The 23,379-nt window shown below is 51.4% G+C and overlaps 1 protein-coding gene across 3 annotated transcripts in view; it reads left to right on the forward strand.

Moving 5' to 3' along the window:
- INPPL1 (inositol polyphosphate phosphatase like 1) overlaps positions 1 to 21,488 on the forward strand; it is a 61,201-nt gene extending 39,713 nt beyond the window's left edge. The window contains exons 13-28 of one of the 3 annotated variants that reach the window (XM_083362095.1): positions 1,888 to 2,005; positions 3,055 to 3,151; positions 3,622 to 3,760; positions 3,972 to 4,071; positions 5,039 to 5,127; positions 6,059 to 6,140; positions 6,405 to 6,494; positions 7,565 to 7,678; positions 8,536 to 8,624; positions 8,848 to 8,935; positions 10,283 to 10,438; positions 11,600 to 11,687; positions 12,135 to 12,278; positions 14,765 to 15,506; positions 15,743 to 15,879; positions 18,619 to 21,488. In XM_083362095.1, the coding sequence (XP_083218221.1) occupies positions 1,888 to 2,005; positions 3,055 to 3,151; positions 3,622 to 3,760; positions 3,972 to 4,071; positions 5,039 to 5,127; positions 6,059 to 6,140; positions 6,405 to 6,494; positions 7,565 to 7,678; positions 8,536 to 8,624; positions 8,848 to 8,935; positions 10,283 to 10,438; positions 11,600 to 11,687; positions 12,135 to 12,278; positions 14,765 to 15,506; positions 15,743 to 15,879; positions 18,619 to 18,709 (2,364 nt within the window). In that variant the 3' untranslated portion in view covers positions 18,710 to 21,488. The remainder of the gene's footprint in view (positions 1 to 1,887; positions 2,006 to 3,054; positions 3,152 to 3,621; positions 3,761 to 3,971; positions 4,072 to 5,038; positions 5,128 to 6,058; positions 6,141 to 6,404; positions 6,495 to 7,564; positions 7,679 to 8,535; positions 8,625 to 8,847; positions 8,936 to 10,282; positions 10,439 to 11,599; positions 11,688 to 12,134; positions 12,279 to 14,764; positions 15,507 to 15,742; positions 15,880 to 18,618) is intronic. The other 2 variants (XM_083362096.1, XM_083362097.1) reach the window with 2 other exon arrangements.
- The last annotated feature ends 1,891 nt before the right edge of the window (positions 21,489 to 23,379 follow it).

Genomic DNA, 23,379 nt, shown 5'->3' on the forward strand with positions numbered 1-23,379 from the left:
AATAAAAGTTCACGCTGTAGTGGAGAACGTGGGTCCCCCAGAGATGGACTTTGGGGTCCTCCTTTTCCTGCAGACCTTTCACCACCCAGCTAGACAGCATTATCAGTGCAGGCTGGAGTGAAGCTTAGTGTATGTTTGTACATGATAGCTGCCTTCAGTGGGGCATTTACTACTACTACTACTACTACTGATGATGATGATGATGGAAGGGACCTTGGAGGTCATCTAGTCCAACCCCCTGCTTGACTTATAACCAGTCGCTTAGCGGCCATTCAAAGTTAGGACAGCACTATCTACTCTGACGATTCTCAGTCATCCAGGTCATAATTATCCCAAAGGTGCTTTTTCAGGAAGCAACTGGACTTTCTTGTTTCTCTTTGAAGATGTTTCGCTTCTCATCCCAGAAGCTTCTTCAGTTCTTATTAGATGGTGGGGAGTGGGAGGCTCCACATCCATTCGCAGCACCCAGGTGACCCTGAGGACACAGACAAACCTCCAGGTGGCCTCAACGACCCTCTAAAAAGAATGCAAATGACCGGCTGTCTGCAAGGAGTATAAATCCTTCCCTTTCCCCACCGTTCAGTCAGAACCTGAAGAAGCTTCTGGGATGAGAAGGGAAATGTCTTCAAACCATAACAAGAAAGTTCCATGAGGACACAGACAAACCTCCAGGTGGCCTCAACGACCCTCTAAAAAGAATGCAAACGACCGGCTGTCTGCAAGGAGTATAAATCCTTCGCTTTCCCCACCATTCAGTCAGAACCTGAAGAAGCTTCTGGGATGAGAAGGGAAATGTCTTCAAAGAGAAAACAAAGAAAGTCCAGCTGCCTCGTGAAAAAAGCACTTTGGGGATTACAACAGCACTGAAAAAAAAGCGACTTATAACACGTCCTCGCCCTTAATGACCGTCGCAGCACCTCTATGGTCATGGGATCAAAATTTGTCTGCTTGGCAGCTGGCATCCCCTTGATTGGATCCTGCTAGCTGGGGAATTCTGGGAGATGAAGTCCACAGGTCTTGCCCAGGTTGGACTGCCTTGCTTTAAGCTAACTTGTCCAGCACCTGCAAAGGTAAAAAGCTGATGATTCAGACGACATACTTCAGTTCTGGGGTCTCGGCTGCTTGGAGGATTTGGTTCTGTTTTTTCTTTTGCGGGTGGTCCTCAAGTTACGACTGCAATAGGACCTGTCCGTTACAGTCATAAGTCATAAAATGGGTGAGCTACAGGATCAGCTTGGGTTTTACAACATTCATTAAGCAAGCACAGCAGTCAGAAGTGTGAGGACCATTAAGCAGGTTAAAGCCGTCATTAAGCAAGCCCATTGCTCAGAAGTGCTGATCTTCCACAAAACGGTCGTAAAACAAGGTCTCGTGGCCAGGAAACTCTCCAAAGGACTGTAAAACGCAGCTGTGTGGCCGAGTGCGCCCATACGTCCCCTTTTGTCGTAAGTTTGTTTAGTGGTCACTGAGTGACCGGCCGTAAATTGAGGACTGCTTGTACTTCTCCTCCAAAGCCAGCAATTGCTTGCCCACAGAGCTTCCTCCTACGAAACAGGATGCAAATCCGCAAAGCCACGAAAACGGCTTACGCAAAGAAGGCTTGTCTGATCCTGGTGCTGGTTTTGCCGGGTCAGAGGACTCGGGGAAGGGGGAGGTGAAGCCACTTCTTGGAACAGCCCATGGGCCATCCTTTCTGGGTGGGCGGGTGGGGGTCTCAATGGGGGTCTGGCTAAAGTGGCAGACGGAGACACATCAGAGACGTGGCAACACCAGCAAAGCCTCGGGGGGGAGGGGAGCCGTGGCTCCACACACACACAGCCCACGGGGGTCTCTTCTGCGCTCCAGTTAACCCCCACCCCCCTTCTTGGTGTTCCCCCCCACCCCCAGATCGCCATGCAGTCCCTCTGGAACATCAAAATAGCCGTCCTGGTGAAGCCAGAGCACGAGAACCGGATCAGCCACGTGGGCACCTCCAGCGTGAAAACCGGCATCGCCAACACGCTGGGTAAGGAGCAGCCCGTCAAGGGGGAAGGGGCTGCGCTGGGCTCCCTTGTTGGGACGGCGGGCACAAAGCGCCCGGACCACGGCAGACGGTGTCCTGCAACAGGCAGAGTGGCTTCAGGAGAGCCAGTTTGGCCTGGTGGTTCGGGCACCTGGCTAGGAGCTGGAAGACAGTGAATTCTAGTCCTGCCTTAGCCACGAAAGCCAGCCGGGTGACTTTGAGCCAGTCTCTCTGTCTCTCAAATCAGCCCACCTCACAGGGTTGTTGTTATGGGGAAAATAAGAGGAGGAAGGTGTGATGGATATGTTTGCCGCCTTGAATTATTTGTAAAAATAATAAAGCCAGGATAACAAATTATCAATCAATGTAACTGTCTGTCTGTATCTAACTAGCTATCTCTATCTTTCTATTATCTATCTGTCGTCTGTCAATCTATAATCTGTCTGTCTATTTAATTATATCTATCTATCTATCTATCTGAAACGGAGATGAGCACCGGCCCCTAGAGTCAGAAACGACTAGCACGCATGTGCGGGGGAACCTTTACCTTTACCTTTATCTATCTGTCTATCTATCTAATCTATCATTATCTTCTATCTCTATCTGTCCATCATCTATCTCCATATCTATCTGTCTGTCTGTCTGTCTGTCTATCTATCTATATCTGTCCATCTTCTATCTTCTATCTGTCATCTATCTTATCTATCTATCATCTATCTTCTATCTGTCTATATCATCTATCATCTTATCTATGAATCTTATCTATGAATCATCTACTATATCTGTCTATCATCTATTATCTATCTTCTATATCTCATCTCATCTATCATCTATCTTATCTATTTATCTATATCTATCTTCTATCTCTGTCTATCGTCTACCTCCCTCGCTCCCTCCCTCTCTCTCTCTCTCCCCCCCCACCGAGGGGGGCGCAGAAGCCTTCGCAGTCCATCTACAAGCCAGGCCAATCAGATCCAATGTTAAATTTGTGGGGCGGTGCAGCTTGGCTCTTTCTCACGAGTAACACGCATCCCCTCTGATTTGCCCCGCAGGCAACAAAGGGGCTGTCGGGGTCTCGTTCATGTTCAATGGCACCTCCTTCGGCTTTGTCAACTGCCACCTCACCTCCGGCAACGAGAAGACCGCCAGGTGAGCCTCCTCACCTCCCCCACCCCCACTCCCAGCACCGGGGGGGGTTTGAATTTGCAGGTCACCCTAAAAGTGGACCCGGAGCCTCCCCATCTCAGTGGTGAGCATGCTGGCACTTGTCAGCTCCTTGCACCAAAACACAACGCGGTACATTCACACCGCATGACACGAGTGCAGGCCACGACCGCTGCTGTGTCCCGGGGTCACCAGATCCCCTTTTGCAGCCTGGTGACAAGCAGAGTCTGGGGGAGGGGGGAAAAGCCAGACTCACTTAAGGACCGTGTGACTCGCTTAACAACTGCAGTGGTTCGCTTAAAACCCGTGGCGAGGAAGGACGTCCAACGAGGCAAAATTCACTTAAGCAACGTTTCGCTTAGTAAGAGAAATGTAGTGGTTGTAAATGAAGGACTTCCTGTAGGGGCAGGAGCCCGCTGAGGCCGGCCTGCAGAGCTTCTGCTTTTGCCTTCCAGGAGGAACCAGAATTACCTGGACATCCTCCGCCTGCTGGCCCTGGGGGACAAGCAGCTGAGCTCCTTTGACATCTCCCTCCGCTTCACCCACCTCTTCTGGTTCGGGGACCTCAACTACCGGCTGGACATGGACATCCAGGTGAGGACGGCGGGGGTGGGGGTGTGTGAGCTGCGCCGGGGACAGAATTCAGGAGGGGGTCGTGCACCGGAGCACGCACAGAGGGCCGCTCCAGTATGACAGCATCGAGGTGGGAATGCTGCAAGCCGGATTCCTGAAACCGGGAGATCTTGAGCTTGACCCACGGATGAAAAGCCGGGTGTCCTTTCTCCCACCCCCCCACCCCCATTAGGAGATCCTCAACTACATCAACCGCAAGGAGTTTGAGCCTCTCCTGAAAGTGGACCAGCTCAACCTGGAGAAGGAGAAGCACAAGATCTTCCTGCGATTCAGTGAGCAGCAGGTCCCTCCTCACGGGTTCTCCCCCCCCCCCCCCGCCATCCACAGAGGAGGATCTCTGGAGCCCAGGGTGGGGTTGAGCTGCGGGGGTCCTGGATGCCCCCTGAGCTGGGCAATTTCCCTGCGGACGTTTCATGGCCCGACTAGGGAACCTCATCAGAGCTAGAAGGGGGGGGGAGGAGGAGGAGGAGGAGGAAGGACTGTGGGGTCCTTGGTGATCTCTGAGCTTCATTGTTTTCTTGCAGACATTTAGTGATCCATCTAGGGAACATTATCAGTGCTAGGAAAGAGGAGGGGGAGGGGGAGGAAGAAAACAGTGGTTCCTTGGTGCTCTCTGATCTTGGCTGTCTTCTTGCAGACGTTTCATGACCCAACTAGGGAACATCATCAGGGCTAGAAGGGAGGAAGAGGAGGAGGAGGAGGAAGGAAGGAAGGGAGGGAGGGAGGGAGGGAGGGAGGGAGGAAGGAAGGAAGGAAGGAAGGAAGGAAGGAAGGAAGGAAGGAAGGAAGGAAGGAAGGAAGGACTGTGGGGTCCTTGGTGCTCTCTGAGCTGGGTGGTTTTCTTGCAGATGTTTCAGGACCCAACTAGGGAACATCATCAGAGCTAGAAGGGAGGAGGAGGAAGGAAGGAAGGAAGGAAGGAAGGAAGGAAGGAAGGGAGGAAGGAAGGAAGGAAGGAAGGAAGGAAGGACTGTGGGGTCCTTGGTGCTCTCTGATCTTGGCTGTCTTCTTGCAGACGTTTCATGACCCAACTAGGGAACATCATCAGTGCCAAAAGGGAGGAGGAGGAGGATTGTGGGGTCCTTGGTGCTCTCTGAGTCCTGCTCCCCACCCCTTTACCCGTCCCACAAGAGACTGTTCGCCCTGCTTAAAGCCCCCCCTAATAAAACGGGGGCCAGGTGGGCTTGGGGGGGACACAACCTCTGATCTCCGGATTGCCCGTTCTTCTTCTTCTGCCAGGTGAGGAGGAGATCGTCTTCCCCCCCACCTACCGCTACGAGAGGGGGTCCCGCGATACCTACGTGTGGCACAAACAGAAGCCCACAGGGGTAAGTGGCTGGTGGGTCCTGAGGGTGCCGGTTTTGTGGGTCTCGGGAAGAGGAGGGGCAGGAGCTGTGGGGGGGACGCTGTCTAGGCAGGTGACCCAGATTGAATGGCCATCAAAGAGTCCAGCTTGATTGCAGAGTCCAGAGCCACCGTGGCAGTTTTCTGTGGTCTTGAGTTCTTTCAACCTCCACGTAGCACACAACAATTGTGGAAATTGAAGTCAGTGCATCTTAAAGATGAATTCTGGGAGTTGAAGTCCACCCGTGTTAAAGTGGAATTCTGGGAGTTGTCCACCCATCTTAAAGATGAATTATGAGAGTTGAAGTCCACCTATCTTTAAACTGGAATTCTGTGAGTTGAAGTCCACGCGTCTTAAAGTAGGATTCTGGGAGTTGAAGTCCACCCGTCTTAAAGATGAATTCTGGGAGTTGAAGTTCACCCATCTTTAAACTGGAATTCTGTGAGTTGAAGTCCACGCGTCTTAAAGTAGGATTCTGGGAGTTGAAGTCCACCCGTCTTAAAGATGAATTCTGGGAGTTGAAGTTCACCCATCTTAAAGTGGAATTCTGGGAGTTGTTTCACGCATCTTAAAGTTGCCAGGTTGATAAACACTGCTCTAACCCATCAGGGTGACCCAGGAACAAATGGAGAAACCTCCATCTCCTGGTTTGCTCACCTGAGGTGTCTTGTTGTCTTGGCCAAAGGCAGGACATCCATCTACCTTGGGTTGGGTGTCACCAATGGACTCCAAACATCTCTGAGTGACTCCAAGAGGCTCTGTAGATCTGACATGACCTCCCTGAAGTTTACTTGGTTGTTTTCCTCCATGTTTAGAGCCTGGATTATTATTTTTTTTAAAAGCATCTGGTCCAGCCAACATAGTTGAGTGCTCTTGATCCAACATCCAAAACTTCTCTTATTTTCCCTGTCCAGGTGAGGACCAATGTGCCCTCCTGGTGTGACCGCATCCTCTGGAAGTCCTACCCAGAGACGCACATCAACAGCACCTCCTATGGTGAGTTCCACGCCACAGTGGCCCTTTGGGCTTCCCTGGATGTGGTCGTAGCTGGACCACTGACCCCTTCATCTGCAAGCAGCTCCTCATCTTCTCTCCCACACAACTATGAGTTCCTTCAGGCTTTGTGGGGTGAATGACGGTCCCTTGGCCAACCTCCTGTCCATCCCAGTTCCATGGGGTTCCTTGGTCCCTCCTCCTCCTCCTCCTAGGAGAAGGCTAGATCCCACCATGGTTGAAGGCATCTCTTCTTTTCTTGGTCAGGCTGCACGGATGATATCATGAGCAGCGACCACTCGCCAGTCTTCGCAGCCTTTGAAGTTGGAGTCACCTCCCAATTTGTTTCCAAAAAAGGTATTTCCAGGGAAGAGGTTTGGGGTGTGTGGGTGCGTGTGTGTGTGTGTGTGTGAACAAATGCTCCAGTAAGGAGTTTATCCAGAGACAAAGTTTTTCACTTCTGTCCAGACAGTAGGACCAGGGGTCATCTAAGATGGAAAGGAAGATTAAAACAGACAGGAAGGGAGCATTTTTCACAAGCATGTCGTTAGCCAGGGGAAGTTGCTTCTTCAATGTATGGTGACATCCATTAATCTGGATTTGCTTTCATCCATGCGGCACCGGTCCCTTCAGGACTACCCATCTAAAAGCACGCCACCTCCAGAATACCCATTACAGGGATCAACTATAACTATGAATAAAAGAGAATATTTGCAGCTCAGGGTCCAGTTGTGAGTTCCTTGGTGCTGTCTAAGCGTGATCGTTTTCTTTTTTAAAAAGATATGTTTCATTAATTTTTTTTTACATAATCACCTTTATATTTGGTAAATATCGTGTTGTCCGGGTTTATATTTAAAAGGCAGTCAATAACCATTAGTTTCTACTAAGCCTGATTGCTTTCTTGAAGACGTTTCATCACCAAACTAGCTAACCTCATCAGTCCTAGTGCTAGCAAACCCTACTCCTTTACTACCACCGATGGAGGAGGAGGAGGAGGAGGAGTTTGGTAACGAAGTGTCTGCAAGAAAACAAGCTCAGAGAGCACCAAGGACCCCAGCCTTCCGTTTGGCCATTGGCCATCGGGCCCAAAGAACAAGATCCACACGGGTAGAGTTCAAACTACCTACTTTATTGTTCTCTGCCCATTTTACAGGAATCTTCCCAGACTGACAGATTCATCAGGAAAGACTAGATAAGGCTCAAAGGCATGGGGGGGGGGCTCTTGTGTTTACCTGTCGAGTCCATGCTTATTCCCCCTTTGATCCCGCCTTCCGACTGGGACAACTGGAATGGTTGCCTTCCAACACTTGAGTGAAACAAAGCGGGAGTTAAGTGAACGTTGGCCTGGTTCCACAGGGCTGCCTTACGTTTTTATTACAATCAATTTGGAGAAAGTCACGTCGTTGTTCCTCCTTCTCCATCTCTAGGACTCTCCAAGTCCTCAGACCAGGCCTACATCGAGTTTGAGAGCATCGAGGCCATTGTGAAGACAGCCAGCAGGACCAAATTCTTCATCGAATTCTACTCCACGTGTCTGGAAGGTGAGGATGCCCATAATAGGTGGACTCCAAGGAGGATCTCCTCTGTCAACCCTAGAGGCCCTCCACTCAGAACTTCCTCCCCAACTTTTGATAAGCCACAGAGCACCAAGGACCCCCACATAGTTGAAGACACTCCAGTCGTGTTGAAAACTTGAAGGGACTCATTGTGTTTTGTGGATTTGCAAAAAATGTTGGAAAATATGGGTTCAGTTACATACAGTAATACAAAGACTTGTAAAAACTAACATTCAACCGAAGCCAGAACTGTTGAAGTTGAAGACATGGAAGTCCACACATCTTAAAGTTACCCCAGTTGAGAAACCCTGCCCCTTAAATGACTTCAGCAGCCTTGACCCAGAATCCAGTTGATCTCTGCCAGGTTCTCTTTGCAGAGTGACTGTTGTGAGAAATCAAATCAGCCTGTCCCTGCTCTTCCACTCATTGGAGGTCATCTGAACTTATCAACATGGGACCCTATGATTTGGCAGAAAACTCTCCAGATTTCTCTTAAGCATTGCCCATTTCTTTGCAGAGAAGTCAGTGCGACCACTTTGCTTGGAGGTTAGAGGCCACAACTAGAGGCCTTTACTGATGTCAACCGTTCAAAGTAGTCCGACTCTGGGCATAGATTCCCAACATGGACTGCAGCTGTGTTTTATTTGAGATAAGCAGAATCCAGAATACGTGCCTTTGCCTTCCTCAGTAAAATAGGAAGAAGCCAGAGTGGTTTTTCTTCCTAATGTCGTCTTTGTTTCCCAGCCTTAAAACAGGTTCTCAGTTTGGAAGGCATCTCAGTCTGCTTCGTTTAAGGTCATCTCCATGGCCCTCTACAATTTATCTCCTTTTTTTCCTCCCAGAATTCAAGAAGAGCTTTGAGAACGATTCCCAGAGCAGCGACAACATCAACTTCTTGAAGGTCCAGTGGTCCTCCAGACAACTGCCCACGGTGAGCTCTCTCTCTCTCCTCGTCAACCAGAAGGTCACCTTTTGCTGCAGGGGTCTCTGGTGGCAGAAGAGGGAGGCTTAGGGAGAAGGATGGGAAGAGGGCAGCAAGGAATGTTCTGGAAGAGAAGTATAAGAGCTTCCCTGGGTTGGGAGGTGCTCCAGAGCTGATCCACAGGAGCACCACTAGGTAACGTGGCCACCATCTCTGCCTTCTCTGCCCACAGCTCAAGCCGATCCTCTCTGACATTGAATACTTGCAAGACCAGCACATCCTGTTGACCGTCAAGTCTCTGGATGGCTACGAGTCGTATGGTGAGGAGCTGAAACTCTCCAGTGGGTCTCCAAGTCCTCATCCTTGTTGCCTAACCCCTCTCCCCGCCTGGCCGCTCCCCACTTTGCAAGGGAACAAATGATGGGGGTTGAAAGCCCACCCATCTGACAGTTGCCAAGGTTGGGAAAGCCCCAACTTGAACCCTGTTGTTTTCCTTGTGGAAGCCGTCGCTGCGTAGTTTCCCCAAAGTCACAGACCTCCTCCGTGTCATGGAGACGAGGCCTTCTCTGCAGATCAGGGGCGTCCCCGACCTTTCTGGCACCGGGGACCATTTTCCATGGAAGACAGTTCTTCCACGGACCGAGGCGGGATAGATCCTGTGTGAGCACAGTTAAAACTTTGCTCGCTTGCCCGCCGTTGTGCGGCCCGGTTCTTAGCAGGCCCCGGCCCGGTACCGGTCCACACCCCAGGGCTTGGGACCCCTGCTCTACCTTGTCTGGACTGTAGATTGTTGCAGAACTACAGATGGGAAGGTGTGAGCAGACCGATTGGCCTGTTCACCTTGGTAAGCTAAGTGGGACTCAGCCTTCAGTGGTCAGCTGAGAGGCCTTCAGTCAGTGGCAGAATAAGTGATTCCTGAGTAAGCCAAAGGAAGCTGAAGTGCACCAAAGGTGCTTTTTTTCAGGAGGCCACTGGACTTCCTGGTTTTTCTTTGAAGATGTTTCACTTCTCATCCAGGAAGCTTCTTCAGGTTCTGACTGGATGGTGGAGAGTGGAAGGATTTATACTCCTTGCAGACAGCTGGTCGTTTGCATCCTTTTTAGAGGGCCGTTGAGGCCACTTGGATGTTTTACCTGTGTCCTCAGGCTCACCTGAGTGGTGCAAATGGGTGGGGAGCCTTCTTGGCTGCAGGATGTTTTTCGCCCTGGGTCCCTTCCCTGTTGGAGACCGGTGCAGGCCACTCAGCTGACCCTGAGGACACGGGCGAACCTCCAAGTGGCCTAAACGACCTTCTAAAAGAAGGCAAAGGACCAGCGGTCTGCAAGGAGTATAAACCCTGCCATTCCCCACCATCCGGTCAGAGTTGAAGAAGCTTCTTGGATGAGAAGCAAAAGGTCTTCAAAAAAACAAAATAGAAATCCGGCTGCCTCGTGAAAAAAGGACGTTGGGGACAACCGTGGTCTGGAGGACTGAGACTCTCCATAGACGGATTCACCACAGTTCTGGAACGGTGAGTTCGGAGAGGGTGAGTCACCCAGATCCACTCCTGGAGGCTTTGGCCAAGCTGTGCTTCGGGCGTCAAGGCTGTTGACCATGGGGCCAACCCCACCCGAGACCCCTTCCCCTTGTGACTCCCAGCCCACCTGCGCCGTTGCTTCCCTCCCCAGGAGAATGCGTCATCGCCCTCAAATCCATGATCGGCAGCACCGCCCAGCAGTTCCTCACCTACCTCTCCCACCGGGGGGAGGAGACGGGCAACATTCGGGGGTCCATGAGGGTCCGGGTCCCCGCAGAACGGATGGGGACTCGTGAGAGGCTGTATGGTGAGTTGGGAGGAGAGAAGCCAGCTTCCCAGGCGGGCGGGCCGAATCGCTGGCATTTGGATCCTAGGAAAGACCCATCTGGGGTGGGGGGATCGGTTAGATCCAAGGGGTCCGTGGTGCCCTCTGAGCTTGGTGTGTTTCCTGCAGAGGTTTTCATGACCCGACTAGGAACATCAGCTGTGCTAGACGAGGGGGGGGGTTCACAAAGGAGGAGGAGAAGGTGGTGAAGGAAGAGGGCGGCTTTGGGGTCCCTGGTGCTCTCTGAGCTTGGCTGTTTTCTTGCAGAAGTTTCATGACCCACCTAGGTAACATCATCAGTGCTAGAAGGGAGGAGGAGGAAGGAAGGAAGGAAGGAAGGAAGGAAGGAAGGAAGGAAGGAAGGAAGGAAGGAAGGAAGGAAGGAAGGAAGGAAGGAAGGAGAAAAAGAAAGAAAGAAGGAAAGAAGGAAGGAAGAAAGAAAGGAAGGAAGGAAGAAAGAAGAGAGAGAGAGAGAAGAAAGAAAGAAAGAAAGAAAGAAAGAAAGAAAGAAAGAAAGAAAGAAAGAAAGAAAGAAAGAAAGAAAGAAAGAAAGAAAGAAAGAAAGAAAGAAAGACTGTGGGGTCCTTGTTGTTCTTTGAGCTTGGCTGTTTCCTTGCAGAGGTTTCATGACCCAGCTAGGTAACATCATCAGTGCTAGAAGGGAGGAGGAGGAGGAGGGAGGGAGGGAGAGAGGAAGGAAGGAAAGAGGGAAGGAAGGAAGGAAGGAAAGAGGGAAGGAAGGAAGGAAGGAAGGAAGGAAGGAAGGAAGGACTGTGGGGTCCCTGGTGCCCTCTGATCTTGGCTGTCTTCTTGCAGACGTTTTACGACCCAACTAGGGAACATCATCAGGGCTAGAAGGGGGGGGGTTGCTGTCTGTTGCATGGCTTTCTCTGCCAGAATTGGTGAAGGTCTTCTTGGAGGTTCCTTGTCTGTCTGCGTTGATAGATCTGATGAGATCTGAATCCAGAACTGCTGAAGACACACACACACACACACAGACACACCCCATCTGTAGATTCCTAAGACAATTGCTTGTTACATGACTGGGAAGCAAAGACAGCCATCTGGGCCAGTGGTGCTTGCAGTGGGGTCACCCTTTCACCACCCCCCACCCTGAAATTGTCCCCCCCTCCTCCTCTTCAGAATGGATCAGCGTGGACAAAGACGAGACGGGAGCTGCTAAGGGGAAGCTGCCCCATTTGGCGTCACGGACCAACTTGGAGCACACCAAGTAAGGCCAGGTTGGGGAAGCTGGGAGTTTGGGAGAAAGCTGGACTTTTTTGGGGTGTGTGTGGGGGGCAAAATGGACCCTGGGCAGAGTTTATTTCAAAACAGACAGACGTGATTTTCATAAAGAGTTTTGCTAAGAAAACCTGGTCTCACCACGGTCCGCTTCAACATTTGTATCACAGCAAATCAGATGGTTTGGGAGAAGTTTTTTTTCCTCCTGGTCCAAACATGTCTTAAAAGATCTTGGGTTCCTCTCGCCCTCCCTTGGATCAGCTTCCTGGAGGGCACCTGGTTGGGGAAGGTGGGCCTAAGCCCCCTCCCACCCTTTGCTTTAAGGAGGACCCCTGCAAGCCTCGCCTCGTTCTTCCTCCGAAGGCCGGACGTTCCTAAGGCAGGAGACCGCCTGGCTCTCCCCTCCATCTTCTGCCCCGCTTTTCTTTCTTCCCAGATCCGTTGGGCGAAAACATTCCTCCGGGGAAAGTCCCACTCTTGGGAAGCTCTTAGAGGAACAGGAGAAGCCCGGGGTCCTGGCCACCGGCCGCCCACCTGCTGCACATCGTGGGACCTCCAAGGAGGAGGCCTCGCAGGGCAGGTGAGTGGGCCCCATCCAGGTGGCCCATTAGCCGGAGAGGATGAAGGCTCTCCTGCAGAGCTGGTTTTCTGTTCAGGCTCCCAGCTGACCCATTCCGGGTGGTCATCCCTTCTCGTTCCTCTGTTCCCACGGAAACGGCTCCATCACCAGCCACAGTCCTGATCTCGTTTCCTTTATTTATTAAATTTATATGCCACCCATCTCGCTTCACGCTGTTTAAGACTGGAGCGTCCACCTTTGGCAGAATTAATAATAATAATGATGATGTTGGAAGGGACCTTGGAGGTCATCTAGTCCAACCCCCTGCTCAGGCAGGAAACCCTATACCATTTCAGACAAGTGGCTGTCCAGTCTCTTCTTAAAAACTTCCAGTGTTGGAGCATTCACCGCTTCTGGAGGCAGGTTGTTCCACTGGTTAGTTGTTCCCACTGTCAGGAAGTTTCTCCTTAGTTCCAGGTTGCTTCTCTCCTTGATTAGTTTCCATCCGTGGCTTCTTGTCCGGCCTTTTTCAGGCGCTTTGGAGAATAGCTTGACTCCCTCTTCTTTGGGGCAGCCCCTGAGATATTAGAATACAAGCTTTAAGCCTTGTGGACTTCCAACTCCCAGAATTCCCCAGCCAGCCCTTTTAAAGTCCACAAGCCTTATAAAGTCCAGTGTAAGGTCTCCTGCCTTGAGCAGGGGGTTGGACTAGAGGACCTCCGAGGTCCCTTCCAGCCCTAGGAATCTATGCTCAAAGCTTCCAACCCTCCTAGGTTTTTCCTTTCAGGTGCCTTCATGTCCCAAAGGTGCTTCCTTTCAAAGGGCAACTGGACTTTCTTATTTTATTTTATTTTATTGCATTTATATACCGCCCTTTCCCGAAGGACTCAGGGCGGTTTACAGGGTAATTAAAAATTTTTGCTTGAAGACATTTTGCTGCTCATCCACGGAGCTTCCTCAGTTCTGACTGAATGGCGGAGAATGAAGGGATTTCTACTCCTTAGCAATCATCTGCTCATTAGCGCTCTTTCTGAGAGTTATTGAAGGAGGTTTATCTCTGCCCAGATAAATGCCCAGGTTTATGCATAGATAAACCTCCAAGTGGGTGGCTCAGTGGGTTAGGACGCTGAGCTTGTCGATCGGAAGGTCGACAGTTTGGCGGGTCGAATCCCGAGTGCCGCGTAACAGAGTGAGCGCCTGTTACTCGTCCCAGCTTCTGCCAACCTAGCAGTTCGAAAGCACGTAAAAATGCAAGTAAAAAAATAGGGACCACTACGGAGGGAAGGTAACAGCGTTCCGTGCGCCTTTGGCGTCTAGTCATGCCGGCCACATGACCACGGAGACGTCCTCGGACAAGCGCTGTCTCTTCGGCTTTGAAACGGAGATGAGCACCGGCCCCTAGAGTCGGAAACGACTAGCACGCATGTGCGGGGGAACCTTTACTTTTTAACCTTTAAACCTCCAAGTGGACTCAAGGGCTCTCAGAAAGAGCGTTAACGATCCGATGACTGCAAGGGTTATAAATCCTTCCATTCCCCACCATTCAGTCAGAACTGAGGAAGCATCTTGGATGAGAAGTGAAACGCCTTTAAAGAGAAACAAGAGGCGTAGCGATAACATCCATGGCCGGGGGGGGGGGGGACAAAGAAAAGAGACAACACGGTCAGTTGTTAAGAGAGGAATTTAAAAAAAATTAGAATTTGAACTGCAAATAAACCCACAAAAGAAAATAAATGAAAAGACAAATGGAAATAATAACACATCAGTTAAATTTAACAGAATCAGAAAAACGGGCACAGCGAATTAAAAGGGCAAAGCCAAACTCTTTCAAAAACGCAAATAAACCGGGAAGAGGGTTAAGCTTATATTAAACTTTAAAAAAAAAAAACGGAAGGAGAAAAAAATTGATAAACAATTTAGTAGATGAAAAGGGCTGTTTACAATTTAAAAATGAAGCAATTAAAAAAAAGATAATTAAAGAACACTATCGGAAACTGTACGCCGAGGAAGAAATTCCATGGGAGAAAAACGACTCGATAGAAAATAATTCCAGAAAATGTTAAGACTGTTTAGAAAAACAAGAAAGTCCAGTGGTATATAGTATGTTTTAGGCGTGTGTCATGTATGTGTTTCACTTTGAGAGCGGGCAACTAAGTTTTATTTTTGATGCGTGCCGTTGTGCCTGCAGTAAAAAAAAAATGACAAAGATGATCTTACCTTAAAAAGTCCAGCTGCCTCCTAAAAAAGCAACTTTGGGACAAGCGTGTCCTGGAGGACGGAGAATCTGCCTAGACTGCCACCCTCCTGGTTGGTGCCCAGGCCAGGTGCCGCGTCTGATGGGCATCCGCTTGGCCGCTGGGAACAATGGAAGGCAGCGGTGGGGGTCTCCCTCCTTTAGGGGTTGTGCCAGTGGGCATATGGCCAGTCTGCCTTGTCTCGGACGGGCCTGGAGGAACAGCCCAGTTTTTTAGCCGCAGCGCTGAGTGGTCCCCTCTCCTTTCGTGTAGGTCGAAGCAGGAGGTGGCTACGGACCCCGAGGGCCCCCCCCTGAAGAACAGCTTCAACAACCCTGCCTATTACGTGCTGGAGGGGGTCCCCCATCAGCTCCTGCTGCCAGAGTTGTCACCGGCGACTTCGGCCAAGCCCCCCACGCCCCGGAACAAAGTCCAGATCACGGTGCCCATCCAGCCGGAGTCCTGGCGGCCCCCGCAGCCGCCCTCCCAGCGGGCTGAGGAGAACGCCGAAGAGGAAGAGACGGGGGTCCTCAACCTGCCACCCCCAGACTTCCCGCCACCTCCCTTACCCAAGTCGGTGGCCTTGGAGATGGCGGAAGGGGCCTTTTACACCCCGACGGGCGTCAGAGAGGAGCACGGGTCCAGCAAGCCACGGGCCACGGTGGTCTTCAATGAGCCCCTGAAAACCAAGCCCCCCAAGCTGCACCCCAGGCCGGCCCAGTCCCTGGGGACAGGCTACCTCCTCGACCCCCCCGGCGGGGCCCAGGTCGGCCCGGGCCTCTTGGACGACCGCTCCTGCTCCGTGCTTCAGATGGCCAAGACCCTCAGCGAGGTGGAGTACTCCAGTGGGGGGGGCGGCCTGGGGAGGGAGCAGACGGGCCGGCCACCCGCCCACCCCGTGACCAAGGCGAGGCTGGATCTGGCCCACCGCTGCCTGCCGCCCGACTACAGCCGCCCCGTGACCTTCGCTGCCCGCTCCATCCGGGAGAGCATCGAGGAGGACCTGGCGGAAGAGGTCAGCCCCCTGCGGGCAACTGGGAGGAGGTCCCCGAGAAAATTCCTAGCGGGAGGGAGGCCTCCTCCCCAGCCCCCATTCCAAGCTTGAGCCCGTTATTTGTGAATGGTGTCACAGTGGGGGGGATGCTAGAAACCTTCCCCCCCAAAACAGCATTTGCAGGGAAAGGTGGTGACGCCCCCTGGTGGCTGCCCCGACTGGGTCCCTGACCGCCGCCTCCCGGTGCCCTTTTGCAGGCCCTGACCCAGGAGGGCCCGAGTGCCGGCTCCAGGCACAGCGAGTCCAGCGTGGGAGAGTGGCTGAGGGCCATCAGCATGGAGCGATACGAGGAAGGCCTCATCCACAATGGCTGGGATGACCTGGAGTTCCTCAGGTGAGTGGGCAGTTTGGCCTAGCGGTTAAGGCACCTGGCTACGAAGATTAGTTCTAGTCCCGCCTTAGGCATGAAAGTAGCTGGGTCACTTTGGGCCAGTCACCAGGAGACGGGGAGTTCTAGTCCCGCCTTAGGCATGAAAGCCAGCTGGGTGACTTTGGGCCAATCACCAGGAGACGGGGAGTTCTAGTCCCGCCTTAGGCATGAAAGCCAGCTGGGTGACTTTGGGCCAGTTACCAGGAGACGGGGAGTTCTAGTCCCGCCTTAGGCATGAAAGTAGCTGGGTCACTTTAAGCCAATCACCAGGAGACGGGGAGTTCTAGTCCCGTCTAAGGCATGAAAGTAGCTGGGTCACTTTGGGCCAATCACCAGGAGAGTGGGAGTTCTAGTCCCGCCTTAGGCAGGAAAGCCAGCTGGCTGACTTTGGGCCAATCACCAGGAGACAGGGAGTTCTAGTCCCGCCTTAGGCACAAAAGCCAGCTGGCTGACTTTGGGCCAATCACCAGGAGACAGGGAGTTCTGGTCCCGCCTTAGGCAGGAAAGCTGGCTGGGTGATTTAGGCCCAGTCCTTCTCTCTCAGCTGCTCCCACCTCACAGGGTTGCTGTTGTGGGGAAAACAATAGGAGGAAGGTGTATTGGATATGGTTGCTGCCTTTTGATGTTTGTAAAAATGATAAAGGCTGGATTCCAAAAAATAACATGAAAATAAATAAGAAATAAATGAATAAATAAATGAGCTGGGGGGAAGCAGAGAACTGAGATAGTCTTGGGGGGGCTTCTTTCTCACAGCCGACTGGGAATTGAGGGGGGGGTCCTCCAGGCACGGGGGAAGCGAGGAAGGAGCCCCACAGCCCCCAAGAACATCCAGCCCCCGGAGAAGAGTGGGGGAGAGAAGGCAGCAGGCAGAATAGCAGCTGCTGTGTTGGTGCAAAAGCCGAGCGACACCAACACGCAGTGACAATTTTGTGGTCCAAAATGTTTCTAGGGTGCGATGGGAGCGTCACACTTCCTGCTGTGTGTTGTTGCATTGTGCATAAAAAGCTGTGTTGCTTCAACGTCACCCTTGCAGGACCATCTCAAGGTTTTGAACCTCCCGCCGCAGACATCCCCGCCCTGCGCCCATTTCACAGATGGAGTGCTGAGAAATAAATCCTCTGAGGGACTCCAGGTCTTGCTGGGAAGACGCCATCTTTGATCCCCATTTTGCATGTCTGCAAACAAGCCTTTAGCCAAAGAATGTTAGTCGGTTCAGCCTTGCTTGGTTCTCTCCTGCTGCTGCCCCCTTTGGCCACCAGGTGGCGCTTGTTCCCCAGCCGCTGCAGGACAGATGTGCTTGAAACCTCTCCGAGATAGCAAATTTGGAAATTTGCTCCTAGACCTTTTGGGTCATTTGCTACGGGACCTTTTCTGTCCAGGCCAGGAGCCCGAAATCAGCCTCCAGGGAAGATTTAGGCCAGGGATGTCCATCTCTCCCATGACCGGGTTTCGAACAGACCACAGCTGGGTAGTGCACCGGGGGTTGGGGATCCCTGGACTAGATGACCTTCAAGGTCCCTTCTGTGAGAAACATAAGTTCCAAGAATTTGACAGAGTTTCCTGCCCTTTTTCACCTTAGTATTTCCTTTGGTAGTTTAAGCCCCATTAAATGTCTCCAGCCATCATTCTTAGGATATGCTTACCTTTGCAAAAACAGCACAATAGAATAAAGAATAGAATAGAATAGAAAAAATGGAATGGAATAGAGTAGAAATACAGAATAGAAATTCGGAATGGAATGGAATGGAATAGAATAGAATAGAATAGAATAGAATAGAATAGAAGAATAGAATAGAATAGAATAGAATAGAATAGAATAGAATAGAATAGAATAGAATAGAATAGAATAGAATAGAATAGAATAGAATAGAGGAATGAAGAATAGAATAGAATAGAACAGAACAGAACAGAACAGAACAGAACAGAATGGAATAGGAGAAAACAACAGAACAGAACAGAATAGAGTTGGAAGGGACCTTGGAGGTCTTCTAGTCCAGCCCCCTGCTCAAGCAGGAGAGCCTATGCCATCTCAGACAAGTGACTGTCCAGTCTCTTCTTAAAAACCTCCAGTGATGGAGCGCCCACAATTTCTAGTGGCAAGCTGTTCCACTGGTTAATTGTCCTCACTGTCAGGAAGTTTCTCCTTAATTCCAGGTTGTTTCTCTCTTGGACCAGTTTCCAACCATTGTTTCCTCATCCTGCCCTCTGGTGCTTTGGAGAATAACCTGACCCCTCCTCTTCTTTGTGGCAGCCCCCCAAATACTGGAACGCTGCTATCCTGTCTCCCCTATTTCTTCTTCTCTTGAGACTAGCCAGACTCAACTCCCGCAGCCGTTCTTCGTACGTTTTCGTCTCCAGGCCTTGGATCATCCTAGTTGCTCTTCTCTGAACTTTTTCTCAAGTCTCAATGTCTCTTTTGTGACATGGTGACCCAAATACTGCTAAGCTTGTAAGCCGCCCTGAGTCTTCGGAGAAGGGCGGGATATAAATGGAATTAAAATAAATAAAAAAATAAATAAATTGGCTGCAGTTTTCCAGATGTGGCCTCGCTAGCCTTTTATAAAGCGGTACTAATACGAATACTAAAACTGAACTTTTTATTAATTTCTTACACTTCCAAGTTTGTGATCCTGTTATTCTCTCTAACCTATCCTCCCTCTTCCTCCTCTTCCTCCTCCTCCTGTCTCCCCCCCCCCTTTGCAGTGATATCACCGAGGAAGACCTGGAAGAGGCCGGGGTGATGGACGCCGGCCACAAGCAGCTTCTCCTGGAGAACCTCAGGATGAAGAAATAGCCAGGACTGCTGGGGGCGACGTCGGCCCACCCGCCAGATGTGCCTTCCCCTTCTAATTTCACCCTCTCCCCCCTTTAGAGCGGGTCCATCTGCCTTCTTTTCCGCCCATCTCCCCCTGGAGGGGAGGATCGAAGCCCACCTGTGGCCTGCAGCCCCCGTTTCCAGATGTGGCAGGGACATCTTGGCTCCTGGAGAACCGAGGGGCGGGGGGGGGGGCGCGTCCAAGCAGCTGGAAGGCGACATGGCCTCGGCCTGTATGTGGGTTGAGGCTGCCCTGGGTTAAGTTATTCTTATTTATTGCCACACAAGAAGGACCCCCCTCCCCTTCATGTTTTTCTCCTCTGCCTTACAGAACCACATTCCCCATCCAGCCTAATTCACACCTGTCCCGGGAGGGGGGGGGGTTCCCAGGAGAACACTCCTCCCCCCCAGAAGTGCTGATGGGGGAACCAGTGGCCTCCGGGCCTGAGTTGCCGTCCCTTTTGGGACCACCAGTCACACACACACACACACACACACACCAGTTCAGAGATTGGAGGCAGAGGGTGGAAAGTCCCTTATTTCCCAGGTGGGGCCGGAATTGGGACAGGAAGTGGGAAGGACGTTCCAGAGCCCATTTCTCTCCCCCCCCCCGTCCAAGAAAGGACTCATGGGAGGTGAATTGTCACGTCGCTGCTGACGGCCAGCTTTTCTTCTGCGACCCGCTTGCGCTGCGGGTCTTCCCTTGTCCCACCATTTCACGTTTCCCGGAAACTTTTGCAAAGCTTTTCAAGGTCCGGCCAGAAATCTGTTTTTCTTTCCGCCCCCTAAGAAAAGTCCCCTGCTTTGGGAGCATTTTAAGCCTTAAACCAGGGGTGTCCGACCTTTGGCCACTGGAAGACTGGTGGACTTCAACTCCCAGAATTCCCCAGCCAGGCTGGGGAATTCTGGGAGATGAAGTCCACCAGTCTTCCAGTGGTCAAGGTCTGGACACCTCTGCCTTAAACCACCATACGTCTCCTCCCTCGAGGGTTTTAACCGTCCCGTGGATGACAATCTCCAGATTAAACTCAGGTAGCCTCCAGGAAAGAAGCCCCCCCTCCTTGAGTGGCAGTGCCAACTCTGGTAGACAACCGGTGTGTGTGTTGGGGCATCAAGCTGCTGGAGCCCTGGACCACACCCTGCCTGCCAGAAGCTGCCAGTTCTCCATCATGAAGACGTGTGGGTCAACCACTGGCGGGTGGACCATAATGCTGAGCGGGAGAGTCGCGTTGTCCCAGCTGCAGAGCTGGGATCTCGGTCAACGATGGAATCTTGACTTGGGGGGGGGGGAAACCTAGCGGGGCTGGTTGATGCTAGAGGAGAGTTGAGTCCCACGACCTTCGGCTGGAGGTCCACCAGCTTTGAGGTTCTCCTGACCACCTCGTTCCTTCACGCCCTTTCAGCCAGGGCTTTCATCCAGCAGATCCCCATCTCGGGCCAGCCTTTGTTCATCTTGACTTGGGAGCAATGGGGGGGGGGGCGCAGGGGGCTGCTTCCCTTAACTCCTGCCAACCGCAGTGCCTGCAGAGTCTGTTTCGATCCGGATCAAGGCAGCATGAGGCCGGAATCCAAGCCATGGTTCTGTTCGTCTTTCTCTCTGGGGAGGGGGCATTTCCCCCATGCGTCGTGCCTTATTTTACACTAGGGAGATGAGGGGGGGAGGTGGAGAGTCAGGGGCTCTGTCCCCCCCACCCCGATTACAAGAAATTTGAAGGTAAATCGAACCCAATGGGAGCCTTGTTGAGGGGTTTCAACTTAGCTCAAATCCCGGTTAGTGAGTCTCTTCCTGCGTCTCCTAAAACCAGAGTGTTGGCATTGTCTTTGTGGCAAGTTTGATTGGCACAACCAGGGTTGATTGGCGGCTGGAAGATGGGTGGACTTCAATTCCCAGAATTCCCCAGCCAACCAGCGCAGGTTCTTGCCTCCCTCTCTTCCTTTCCTCCTTCCTTCCTCTTCTTCCTTCCCTCTTTCATCTCTCCTCTCCCTTCCTTTCCTCCCTCCCCTATTACCTTTTTTCCATCCCTCCCTTCTCCCTCCTTCTCTCCCTCACCCTTCCTTCCTTCCCTCCCTCCGGCCTTTCCTGCCCCTGCCTCCTTTACTCACATCTTCCTTTCTTTCCCTCCCTCTTTTTCATTCTTTCCCTTTTCCTTCCTCCTTATAGCAAGCTGGGGGATTCTGGGAGCTGAAGTCCACCCATCTTCACGCCCCTAAAGTTCAGAAGCCCTGGGCGTAACCATGGTTTAATGACTTGAGGAGACACTTGAGGCTCCTCATGGAGAGTCTGCTGAGAACCTCCCTAATTCCCAGCTCACGGACATGGGATCTGGGGAAGCTGGGAGTTGTAGTCCTCCCCACCCAGAAGGAGTGAATGGAGAAGAGTCTGGGTCAGGCTTCTAGGGCCTTCCACCCCCCCGCCCCCCCTCAACAAAGCAGTTCTCCCAGATGGAAATGAAGGATATTCTTTGTCATTTGCTTCCTCTGCTGCTTGGGGAGAAGTCGGTGACCTCTGCTGCCTTTCACCTTTTTTCTCTCTTCATTTATTACTAATGTTTGGTGTGAGTTTAACCTTACTAAATTCTACTCTGTTGTGATCTGTGTGCGTGTGTGCTTTTTAAAAGTTTTAATTTAATTTCGAAACCCTTTGTATGCTTAATATCTTAGCCTGTGGAAGAAACGGCTGCCGCTTTCTTCCTTGTCCTGTTCAGATTTCATGCCTTCGATTAATACGTCATGAGGCAATAAAAGGGCTTGTTTGTGTACCAAAGCGCCCTTCTTGTTCATCATTTCCTAGCTAGAAGCGGATAGTGTCGCAAACTCTGTTTGGGGGCTTGTTGAGCAGGTCAGGGATGTGGTCAATGCTGTGGGAACGCTTGCAGAACGGATGTTGCTTTGAGACAAACAGAACAGAGGTTTGCTGGCGGATTCAGTAACCAAGAAAATCAATTTAACACAAAACAGATCTAGCCCTGCCTATCTCTAAACTAATTTTTGCTGTCTTCATTTGCTGGGTTCCTGGCACGTCAGTGTTTTAACATGCACGCTGGGAGATTCTGGGAGTTGTAGTCCACACATTTCAAAAGTTGCCAAGTTTGGAAAACACACCGAAAGCCTTGTTTTGCCTACTTAAACCTCCAAGAAACATCTGGAGGAAAACAGCAGCTGAAAAAGCAGGCCCTCTCCATTGCAGACCCTAACTTGTGTGAAGCTGCTTCCTCCACCGCGATGAGCCAAAGGGTGCCCCAAAACATGGCCATCCCAAGCGCCCTTTGTGGAGGGCACGGACGGGGACCGCGGCATTCTCCGAAGGGCAGCTTTTGACCTCCTTGAGGAGAAAAGACAGTAGCTGAACATCCGAAAGACATCTGGGCTACAAGGTTGTGGGAACAAGGCCATTCTGAAGCACCGCTGCGTCAGAATGCATGCTGTCCATCCTCATTCTTACTTTCAAAGAAAGCTAGAGTCAGTTTGGTCTAGGGCAGGGGTGTTCAAACTTGGCCCTTTCATGACTTGTGGACTTCAATTCCCAGAATTCCTCAGCCAGGCACGTGTGCCTGGCTGAGGAATTCTGGGAGTTGAAGTCCACAAGTCATGAAAGGGCCAAGTTTGAACACCCCTGGTCTAGTAGGCACCTGACTAGAATGTAGGTGGCCGTGAGCCCAAGCCCCACGTTAGCCATGAATGTTGGCTGGGTGACCTTGGGCCAGTTGTCCCTCAGCCCTACCCACCTCACAGGGTTGTTGTTGCAGGGGAAAAGAAGAGCAGGTGGGCATGTTCACCTCCTTGAATTATTTGCAAAAAATAAAAATAATACGAAAGGCAGGATACAAACAAATAAGGCAGTCCAAAGGAAGTCTCCCTTGCGTCCTTCAATAAATTAAGTTTATTTGGATTAGCAGATTTTGCAAATCAATAAATTACAGAGGGGGGGGACAAAACAAAACAAGCAAAGCCACACAGAACAGCTGACCAGGGATGGAGGGGGACCCAGCTCAGTGACGGAGAGACGAGCAGGCACAAGCTTTGAAAGAGACTCTTTGGACGTGGCTAGGAAGCCCATTTGACTTCTTTGTAGCCACCGTGGTGCCTAATTAGCCTTTCCTATCTAGTCCACACCAGGGCTGTAAAAGCCAACCCTTCTTGTAGGCTTCTGCCTGGAAATCCTATCTACCATCGTGGTTTGTCTTCACCACTTTTTCAATTACTGGTTCCGACTCCCAACCATGGACCTCAAAGACCTGTCTTCTGTAAACCAGGTTAGACCCTGATCTTCACCTCGGGAAGAGGTCTTGGTTAATTCCGCCCATACCCAACATCGGATGGAGACATCTGTGGTCCCCACAGGGTGACGCTACTGGAGATGTTGATGCATAGACAAGGGTTAGGGTCCCAGTCTGGTTCTTCAGAGGTCCTGTCAAATTGGTTGGGATGAAAGCCATACCCTGGGCATCGCTACAAAAGATTGACTGCTAAGAACCTGGTTAAGAGGCTAAAGAATAGCTGAACCATTAATTGGGACCCCAATTCTGATTCTAGCTATCCTAATTTGTGTCAAGATGGAGGACACCAGAAGGTTAGAACATTCGCAGCTTGCTTTAATCCAGGGGTGTCCAGCCTTGGCCACTTGAAGACCTGTGGACTTCAACTCCCAG

The sequence above is a fragment of the Vipera ursinii genome (genome assembly GCF_947247035.1).
Source record: "Vipera ursinii genome assembly, chromosome: 4".
Classification (NCBI taxonomy): domain Eukaryota; kingdom Metazoa; phylum Chordata; class Lepidosauria; order Squamata; family Viperidae; genus Vipera; species Vipera ursinii.